This window comes from Aplysia californica, unplaced genomic scaffold (genome assembly GCF_000002075.1).
Source record: "Aplysia californica isolate F4 #8 unplaced genomic scaffold, AplCal3.0 scaffold00659, whole genome shotgun sequence".
Classification (NCBI taxonomy): domain Eukaryota; kingdom Metazoa; phylum Mollusca; class Gastropoda; order Aplysiida; family Aplysiidae; genus Aplysia; species Aplysia californica.
This window is the reverse complement of record NW_004797929.1, coordinates 148,121-159,107: the sequence shown is the minus strand read 5'-3', so window position 1 is coordinate 159,107 and position 10,987 is coordinate 148,121. Positions and strand designations below refer to the sequence as shown.

The 10,987-nt window shown below is 39.2% G+C and overlaps 1 protein-coding gene across 1 annotated transcript; it reads right to left on the bottom strand.

Annotated features, from left to right (window-relative positions):
- Positions 1-113: 113 nt before the first annotated feature.
- Positions 114-10,987, bottom strand: LOC118478548 (the record flags this gene model as incomplete). The annotated part of the gene is given in 4 exon segments (XM_035972345.1): positions 114-406; positions 2,485-2,552; positions 9,835-9,950; positions 10,981-10,987. Coding segments are annotated over 4 exon segments (484 nt in total), but the record flags the coding sequence as incomplete, so codon positions are not given.

The following is a 10,987-nucleotide window of genomic DNA, read 5'->3' as shown; positions in this document are numbered from 1 at the left end:
AACACACACACACACACACACACACACACACACACACAGGAAAGCAGGTAAGAAAGCAAAATAATTCATACATCCTACACACATCCGGCAAAAAAATTGACCGTAGACATCACCTGGAGTATCGATCGCTGTGACTGTCGGGGTAGGGGTTGTATCAATCAGGCTTGAGCTAGCGGATGTATACATAGTACTGGTAGGCAAGACAGTGATGTTGGTAGGGTACACCGATGGGTCTTCGGGCAGCTTCTCTGGCAGCACAAGAAGGTCTCCCACCAGGTAGGTGAGGTACATCTGGTAGTAGACCGGGTCCCCAAAGCGGCGGATGACGCTGACCACTGAGTCCGGCAGGCCGTCCAGGTCCGTACCGCGGAACACCAGGTAGAAGTGGATGCGGACTGGGTTAGCCCTGTGGGCGAGGAGGCCAGGAGGACATGAGGAGAACAATTAAAGACGTCGTAGGTGTGGAAAACTATCAAAGCAGCGCACTATCACTATCAGAGCCGCGCACTTTTGAGAAAATATCTATCAGAGCCGCGCACTTTTGAGAAAATAACCATCAAAGCCGCGCACTATCACTATCAGAGCCGCGCACTTTTGAGAAAATATCTATCAAAGCCGCACACTTTTGAGAAAATAACCATCAAAGCCGAGCACTATCACTATCAGAGCCGCGCACTTTTGAAAAAATATCTATCAAAGCCGCGCATTTTTGAGAAAATAACTATCAAAGCCGCGCACTATCACTATCAGAGCCGCGCACTATCACTATCAGAGCCGCACACTTTTGAGAAAATAACTATCAAAGCCGCGCACTTTTGAGAAAATAACTATCAAAGCCGCGCACTATCACTATCAGAACCGCTCACTTTTGAGAAAATAACTATCAAAGCCGCGCACTATCACTATCAGAGCCTCGCACTTTTGAGAAAATAACAATCGGAGGTCATAGGCACTTTTGAGAAAATAATTAGCAAAGCCTCCCACTATCACTATCAGAGCGCGCACTTTTTGACGACATCGATACGATTAGACTACCGATTCCATCCAATGGTTCCGGTCCCCTTGATTTAAATTACTCTGCAGATCCCCCATTTCAATATATTCGTCTTTCTGGAGATGTTAATCGACTTACAGACCGTTTCTGAGCTGAAACCAGAAACACAGACCAAACAGAATGACACTGCCAAGAAAGAGGAAGGGAGAAGAATATGCTATAAGCAAATATACGCAGACGGGCAATTCTCTCAGCTTCATTTTTTATCCTGACTGAGCAAGAAAATTCTGCCCCTACACTTCAAAAATGTCCTCTGTCCTGTAGATAGGTTTTTATACTTGAAAAGCCAATTCATTCAATACAAAATCTAATTCATACTGGTCACAAGCCCAGTAAAACGCTAACGATTTTTATAACATTGTTGGTTGGTTCTTGATTTGGGTATCAGCAATCTAATTGTATCGATACCGTCAAAAAGTGCGCGGCTGTGATAGTTTTTACTTGAGAAGGCGTGGCTCTGATGGTCTCCCGAGTATGTGTGTGTGTGTGTGTGTGTGTGTGTGTGTGTGTGTGTGTGTGTGTGTGTTTGCGTTTGGGTGGGTGTGTGTGAAGGGGAAATGGGGTACCCGAGGAAGTAGTGAAAAGAGACTGTGTTTGGGAGGGGGTGGGAAGAGGTAGAACAAGTGAAAGGAGACATTGTGGACAGGGGGTGCAGGAGGTGAAAAGAGACGTTGCAGGTTTGTTTGTTTTAATTGTTTTTGTTTTTGTTTAAAAAAAATTAATTTATTGTTTATATATTTATATATTTCTTTCTTTCTTTCTTTCTTTTTGAGGGTGGGGCAAGTATTGAACTAATATTTTACGATAAGAAATTTCAGCAACTTCAACAATGGTTGGTCAAGGTTACTTGGGGAAGGGGATGTTAAGCAAAGTCACCACAAAATCCAGAGATATAGCCACCGAGAGGGGAAGTAAAATGCGGCGTTTACAGAAACATCTACAATCCACGACGGTACCTATTGCGAGAGAGTTTGGACGATTTTGATAACTTTTAGTATGAGTTTTTTAGCACTTTCAACACAATTAAGTCGTATAAGTGTCGAATATTAGAAGTGCTAGTAAAGAGTAACATAGAACGAAAAGAAAGAGAAGGCTGGGATAAGGACGATAGATATTTGATATGAAAGAAGGAGTAAACTACACCAGGGGAGCACCCGCTAACCACCCTCGACAGCGGACGCTAAATAACAGGAAGTGGGTGGTTGGTGGGTGCTCTGATGTAGTTTGCTTTTTCTTTCCTATCAAACATCTATCGTCCTTATCTCCCCTACTTCTTTTTTTATGTTTGTTTCTCTCTTGTAACACCTCTAATCTTCTGGCGCTCATATGACCTTATGCAGTTGCGAGTGCCGTTAAACCTCTACTAAGACTAAAAATAACAGAAGAGATCTCAGCAGAGACAAGGGGCTTTTATTATGTTATCTCCTCACGTGAATTGATCGACCCCACAGTCAAAGAAGCGGTCAGCATAACGAGTTTTGGCGTAAAACATCCTCATCTGGGAAAACAAAGAACATTCTCATTTGTGACAACAAAATACATTCTCATCTGTGACAACAAAGAACATTCTCATTTGTGACAACAAAGAACATTCTCATTTGTGATAACAAAGAACATTCTCATTTGTGATAACAAAGACCATTCTCATCTGTGATAACAAAGATCATTCTCATTTGTGATAACAAAGAACATTCTCATTTGTGACCCCGAACAAAGATATCCTTATTTGTGAAAACTGGTTTTTTTTAAAAGCACGTCTTTGAAAACAGGAGAAAATCTGGTCTTATCTTTAAAAACACAAAAAAGGACAGCCTTGCTCGTGAAAACAGAAAAAAAGACATCCTCATCTATGAAAACTGAACGGAGAACCCTCTAATGCGTGAAAACAGGAAAACAAACAATAGTCGGCGTGAAACTGAAAAAGAGCATCATCAAACATGGATGTCCATCTGTGACACAAAAGACATCCGTACCTCAAAAAACAAAAGAGGAAAAAAGAATATTCGCATGTTTTAAACTGAAGAAGGAAAAAAATCCGTGACACATATAAATGAGCATCTTTATCTGTGGTAAAAAAAAGGATAAATAATATCCCCATCTGTTAAAAAAAATATAAGCATTTTCTTCTTACATGTAGAAGCCTGGGTTTTTTTTTCTTCTAATTGTTCTTTAGTGAAGCGAACTCAACAATAGAAGAACTTCTTCATCTTTAGAACAGAAAAAGGGCAACCTCTTTTATAAACAGAAAAAAGAACAGACTCGTCTGTGAAACAGAAAGAAGAGGAAAAGAGCATCAACAGCAGAGAAGCTAAAAGAACATGGTCGACTGCACAACAAAAGAGAAGAAAAGAAGAACATTATCATCTGCAAAACATAAAAAGAACGTTCTCTTCTTTCAAACAGAAAACAGAACGACATACTCCTCTGCAAAACAAACAACAAATACCATCTGTGAAACAAAAGAGAGAACATTCTGGTTCATAACACAGATAATCAGAAAAAAATGACATTGCTTCTGGGAATCAGAAAAACGCCCTTTCTTATCAAAAGCAAACGTGCAATCATAAAAAATCGGCTCTTCTTAATAATAATAATATGGGAAGCATGCTAACAAAATGAGTTACTTTTCGGATTCAAGACTGATGGAAAAAAATATAGGCATATCACGCTTATAGGTGAAGTTTTTATAATTTATTAGTATGGAATAATAAAAAAAACAAACAAAAAAAACAACAACAACTTATTATAGTTAAAAAATGTGGCATTAGTAAAAATTCTACAAATTTGACCTTTGTGTCGATTTTTGGCCAATATCTCCATTTTGTGGATTGCGAGAAGTAACTCATTTTTTCAGCACGCCTCATATATAATAATAATATTATAGTTTGGGCACTGAAGGATTGTAATTTTGTCAATATCGATCGGGGCGTGGTAGAAAATTGCAATCAACGTAACAGAATTGGGATAAATTAGTACTACAGTGCGGTCGAAATTTCGTGGCGCAACTTATCCTCAAACATCTCTTTAAAGGATGAATCACTGTTTCTCATACTTAGCACAGCATTTTGTATCAATTTGTCTCAACCTAATCATATGTCAATTGAAAACCTTTTCTTCATAAATTTGAATAAAATACGAGAAATCTCCACCACCCAGATAATTGTAGTGTTCACAGCACGTCCTGCTCCCAACATACATTTTACATACGCACATGGCCTACGTCACAGCTGACCAATGACACTTTTAATAATAAAACTTGTTCCAAAAATTAATTTCTTAGTGAACATAATTTTGCTCTAAAGGTTTTCAAAACAAGTGTTCAATAAGCATAAAGTCACGAAGAGAAAAAATGACGGACTTGCTTTTAAACGCGATATTGCCCCAGCTGTAAACTTTTTAAAAAATCTGTGGAAACCATCAACTGGGATTTTTTTATTAGTAATTTATTAAGGAAATTTAAAGAATACAGTGTACAGGTGTTTGAAAAAATATCCATCTGTTAAAACAAATTGATATAAGTCACTGTGAAAAATTTGGAGAATGTATATTGGATTGTTAAGGAGATAATACATGTATTTAACAATAAGTTGCGCCGCATAATTTTGACCAAGCTATAGAAATAAGGATAATTTTGTCGGAATGGCTTGTATAATTTTGGCGGAGTTTTTTGCTTTGTTTTTTTAGGTGGGGGGGGGGGGGGGGGGCGTTTGTTGTAATTTTTTGTTTTAGTTTGTCATTAGTTTGTTTGGATTTTTGTTGTTGCTTTGTTGTTGTCGTTGTTTTTCTTTGTTGTTTTTTGCATAGACCATAAAAACCCCAGTTCTTTGTATGCTTCTGCATCTTTTAAACATTTCTTTCTTCAGTGTTTATAATAGTTAGGTGTACTCCGTCTACTTGTCAAACTGTAAATTTATCTACATGATATGATTCTGTTGATCTACTTGTCATTTTGTCTAATCTTTCATTTGTATCGTTCTTTGTTCCGTTTCCTCATTTATCTATTCGATGCCAGTAACTCGTGCTTCATGTTTTGTTTCATTTCCTGTCTATAATCAACCCGTCTGCCAAGCATCATGTGGAAACCTGACGCTCATTAAAGTAATGAAATCGGAGAAACCGTAATATTCTTACCGGTTCGCCAATTATCATTTTGTTGTTTTTGTTATTTTGTTTCTTTTCCAATTTGTCTCGCTTATCGTCTACCAATCTGACAGTCTATCTCTTTCCGTCTCTTTTTTTCTTCTCTCTCACAGGAAATCATTTGGATGTTTGATGATGATAGATCAACAAGGTTCGATTACTCAATATAGTTTTAGACTTAAGTCACGACATTGGATGTTTCCAAAGTAAGTCGTGAAAGAAAGCGCTCACACACAAAGAGCCTATAAGTTAATTACATTTTACATCTCGTCACATGGCTGGATTATCTCCATGACAACAGAGACAATGTGATTCGAACGCATGGCTTCTGCAATCAGCATTAAAGAGGCACAAAAGCCTGGTCTCACCTACCCTGAAGTACCGCACCACGATAAAATAGTTGGCCAACGGTAACTTTTAAAAATGACTTCTATAGCGCCCAATCCCAGGTGATTCAAGGAGCTTCACAAAAACTTACTGAATCAGAAAAAATTGTAATGTGTGGCAACGTGGTGGAACCAGGCTGTCGTCAAAATAATCAAAGTGAAGAAACTTGCATTTTTCCGCAGGTTTGTGAATTGTTATCAAGTTTTCATTTTTTGGCTCAATATCTTTCATGCCCTTTAAAGAACTCATTTTTGTGTGGATTTTTCTGAAAAACGTTGATTAAAGGCACAAAGATGTACATTTTCAGTTACCACGGACTCTTAAGCTAAGAAAATAACTAATCTTTGGCGGCCATTTTCTCACTAATTTTATCTCTGAAAACAGGTTTTCCCACCTCCTTCATTCGCAAATATCTCGACTTGTATTCAAGATAAATGGATATTTTTTTCATCTACATAAATACAAATGAACAAGCTTTAATATGATACCTATAACTCTACATACCCAAAAATTGACGAGAGTCTGATTCCACCACGCTGCCTCACAAATTAACGTTTCCTACACACTGTCCCATTCAACGTATAATAGCTCAGTCCGACGTTGTACTTTATGTCCTTGGGAAAGACACTTGACACGAATTTCCCATTTGGCTCCGTCCTTTCCGAGATGGACGTGAAACTCGGAGGTCCCGCCTCTTAAATAACCCGATAGTGTTGATAAGGGCATTAAACCAATCATATATCGCCATTCTTTAACGCACAACAATTCTTTCAAGAACAAGTACACTCGCAATCTGATGAAGAACACATAGACACAAAGACAATTACTGTGGCTTCTGGTCACACTTGCTTTTGGAAGATGCAAAGAACTAGTTAGTATGTTGAGATTTCAATAAATGTGTTTTTAGATAATATTTGCATTATCATAACCGCAACAGTAAAAGACAAAACCATATCAGTTCCTATGTAACTCCAGTGGGATGGGAATAAACTCAGTGAAGAAAGAATCAAATGAAACTGCCGGCTGGGCGCAGAGCACAACTGGGTGGCCTAGTGGTTAGGCTCTCAGACTCGCAACTTTAAAGTCGAGGGTTCGAAACCCGTCAGTGGCCTGCAGTTGTGTCCTTGGGAAAGGCACTTCACAGGAATTTTCCTCACTTCACCCAAGTGGGAATGAGTACCTAGCTTTAGACAGCAAAAGATCTTGTCAGCGCGTGTAATCCACAGCTTGCACTGTATGTTTCCCAACAAGCCGAGAATGTTTTTGAGTTTTTCTGGGCTCTGCTGGGTAATAACAGTTGTGAAGCGAACAGAGCCTGCTGTTGAGGATAGATTAAAGAGCTATAATAATATAGATAGAAATATTATTATTATTATTATTATTATTATTATTATTATTATTATTATTATTATTATTATTATTAATTATTATTATTATAATTATAATAATAATAATAATAATAATAATTATTATTATTTTCATTATTATTATTATTATTACCATCATCATCACCATCATCATCACCATTGCTACCATTATTATTATCATTATTATTATTACCGTTTTGGTCGATGTACTGGGGACAAGGAACATTCGAGAAGCACGACAGAAACAACTGTGTCATGTGGATGCGCTAGGCTTCCCTTTGTTTTCTTGTCTACAACTCAACGACAAACCAAAATAGTTGGGCACTTTGTACTTGGAGACGATCAGTAACTTTTTCTCTGTAGGCTTATTGTTCCGATGTATTTACATGTCTGACACACAAAGAAAAAAACACACCTGCAAGGTTTCGATTCTGCCTTTGTTCGGCGTTATGAAAGACACAGATAGGTAAAATCATAAGCGAAGTATACATACGAGGGGCATACCAAAAGTTGTTTACCTGACCATGAACGGATAAAGGTAGAAAGCTGAAATTTGGTAATAAGCTTTGTCCTTTTTTATGTAGTAGCCTCCCAGAATTATACAAGTGTGCCATATGTGTATGACATTGAAAAGACCTTGAGAATAGAGGACTCTCCCTAGGTAAAAAAAATCAGCCCTCTACCGCTTCTTGACCCTTTCATCACTTTTTTAAATACCAAAGTGTTATCACAGCATAGGATGGGCAATGAGTTCCGTATACGACATGTATCTCCGTAAAAATATCCTGTAGTTGCTTGCCTTGCCAGAACAAATACTTCATTACTGCACTGCACCCAATTTTCTCCCTTTTTATGTTGAAACTGGAGAACAACATACCCCTGTTCACTTGTAGCGCGCTACTGGTAAAACAAGAGGTCTGAAATTCGCCAAAAAATTGCAAGCAATCTAGGATGATGATCGATGGCCTTCACCCCAAATTTCAGCGTTTTATCTTTATTCCTTCTTGGTCAGGTAAAAAACTTTTGGAATGCCCCTCCTATGTCATTTCGAAGGCGTGGCTCATACTGTGGGTTCATGAAAATCTGCAATTTATTAGACGTAGATCTACATCCTGACGGGCAAAACGACATACTAGTGAATTGAGCAGCCGGGGGGTTGGAGAGGAGGGGGGGGGGGGTGAACATCTAATAAATATGGATACCAGGCACTGTTCTTATCCGGATAGATTCTTAGTTATGAGAGTTACCCTTTCAACCCCACTCATATATATCCCCCCCCAAACCTCCCACGCCATCTAATCCGCCCCCCCCCACCTCTCCCATTTCCTGACAACTTACTATTGATCCTTATCCCCCCCCCCCACCTCATACACACATACACAAACACGCGCACGCTGGCCACATCTAGAGCCCCGCCTTCACCTCCTATCCCCCTCTCCCAGTCTCAAATTACTGGTTCTCTTTCAAGTGCTAGATAGAAAACAGACCTCGGTAATCATGGATCGCCTCTCATTTCTCTGCTTAGGTGTTCTTCAAAAACAAACCCATCCTTGTCTTTCCCCATCATTTTTGTGTTTGTTTCGGGATAGCTGACTATTTAATATTACAGCCTTGGGCACTCTCTGAATAAAGTGAGGTCACATCAAACTTTCTGAATTATTTCTGACTTTTGGAGGAATAATTCGATTTCACAATTATCTTTTTTCCGATATTTCGAGAAAGCTATGAACGCCACGAGCCGTCGCTAGAAGAAGACGAGATTTGATCCCATGTGGGGAGGTTTTATTATTTTTAAAGACATTTTTCGTTTTTCTTTTTCTTCTTTTATTAATCCAGTATCTTCATCTGCCTGCTCTAAAGAGTACTCTTACTGAACTAGAATTTGCTCTGATAGGTTATGTTCCACGAAGCATCCCACCTCCTAATTCATTTCAATTAGTGTAAAACGTCACAATCACAATAATGCTTTATCAAGAACTTGAGTGTAGACCAACGAAACTACTGAAGGAAAGAAAAAAAAACCTGTGTGTACTCATTTCTACTTAGCGTGAGTTGTAAGTGTTATGACCCGTGCTCCCAACTAAACTTGGGGTTATTGGGGGTTTTTTTCGAGCGGAAATTATGTCTCCCAAAAGAAAAAATCTCCTTTTGCTTTTACATATGGCGTGGGGGGGGGGGGGTAAATGTGATAATGTTTGTTTGAAATGTAGTGTCCGAAGCCGCCTAAGGATATAATTCAAAATGATTTTTTAAGATAAAACCCAGCGGTTCTTCCTCCTGAAGTCTATATTCCTAGTTCCCATACCAAGAGAGAGGGGGGAAGCGTTGATATCCCCAGCATGGAAACAGAGCTTGAGTTGTTTTAGAGAGTTTTTACTGCTCTTCAAACATTTGACTCAACAACCCTATTGGAGATGGAGGTTAAATTCAGGGGTCCAGCATCCAATATAACCTGAAGCGTTGAAAGGGGAGTCAAACCTGTACAACTGCGCTCCAAAGAGGTTGTTTGGTAAACCTTTCCAGTAATTTTTCACAATCAGTTTGTGTTGTGTGAGCTCATTTGACCTTATGGAATTGCGAGTGCCGTAAAACTTTAACCAAACCATGTACAAAATACTTCGGTTAAGTTGAGGATATAGACACTGTAACTACCATGAGGAGACCGTTGAACATCTTCTCCTTCACTGCCCAAACCTGGCAGTTCTTCGACGCAGGTTGCTACACACACCTACAGGCTTACAAAGCCTGCTCATATAACTCTGGCGTTGACCAAATGACAAGGACATGTGGTTACTTGAGGGAGGCATTGCGCTGCAAAGAGCAAAATGCTCGCAGCTAAAGGGATTTGAAAACAACAACAACAACAACAAGTTGAGGATGACTCACGTCTTGGCAGAAGAGAAAGGCGTGGTACTGGAAGGCAGGGGTTCGCTGATCACTGAGCTCAGAGCTGTAGGTCAGGTTCACCACCCGGAGGTTGGTCCGCAGCTCTAGGCCGTTAGCTGGCAGAGTAAAGAAAGGAAAGGGTGTACACGAAAGAGGGGGGGGGGAAGAGACAGACAGACAGACAGAGACAGAGAGTGAAAGAGGGGGGGGGGGATACATGAAGAGGAGAGAGGAAAAAGAGAAGAGTTGTAAATTGGAAATCGTGAGAGTATCAATTGTGAGGCTGCGTAGTGGAATCAGGCTGTCGTCAAAATAATGAAATCGAAGAAAACAGCAGTTTTCTCCCTGCCTCGCAATTTTTATCAAATTTTGTTTTTTTGGCTCAACACCTTTTATGACCATTTACAAACACATTCCTTTGAGGATTTCACAGAAAACAGTTTCCATGGACTCTCCAGCTTTGGAATTTACCAAGCTTTGGCAGCCATTTTCTCGCTAATTTTACCTCTTAAACCAGGTGATCCCCACCTCCTTCAATCCAAAATATCTCCACTTCTATTGAAGATGGATGCGTATTTTTTATATTGAAAGCAAGACAAATTAACAAGCTTTAAGATGATACCAATAACACAATATGCCCAAAAATTGACGAGAGCCTGATTCCACCACGCTGCCTCACAATTTTAGAAGCTTGTAGACTCGTATCTTCACTTGGAGGTTTGTTCGCAGATCTAAACCGTTAGCTAGAAGAGAAATGAAAAAAAAGAGGAAAAAAGTAGAGAAGAGTAAAGTAAAGTTGTTCCTGCATCCGATCCGGACATTGAGGATTGCCTTGTTAGTGGGATAACTTCCTGGGCCTTCGGCATATTGTGGCAGGGTGGTCAGTTCCTTTTAAGTAAGTACAATTGTTAAAAGAATAACAGTTTTTCCCCCCTGTAAAAGTTTCCGTACTGGGATTAGTACGTGTGCATTTTTATCAGTTTGCTTTGATTTGTCTCTATCTAATTCATTTACAATTGACAGATCTATTCTTGTTTATTTCCCCCACAATCAATTAGCTTCGAATTTTACTTCACTATTAAAAAGACAACCTTTTCTCCTTCTTCAAGCTCCAGATTTGAGCGAACATTGGCGATCACGGCTCACTATTCAT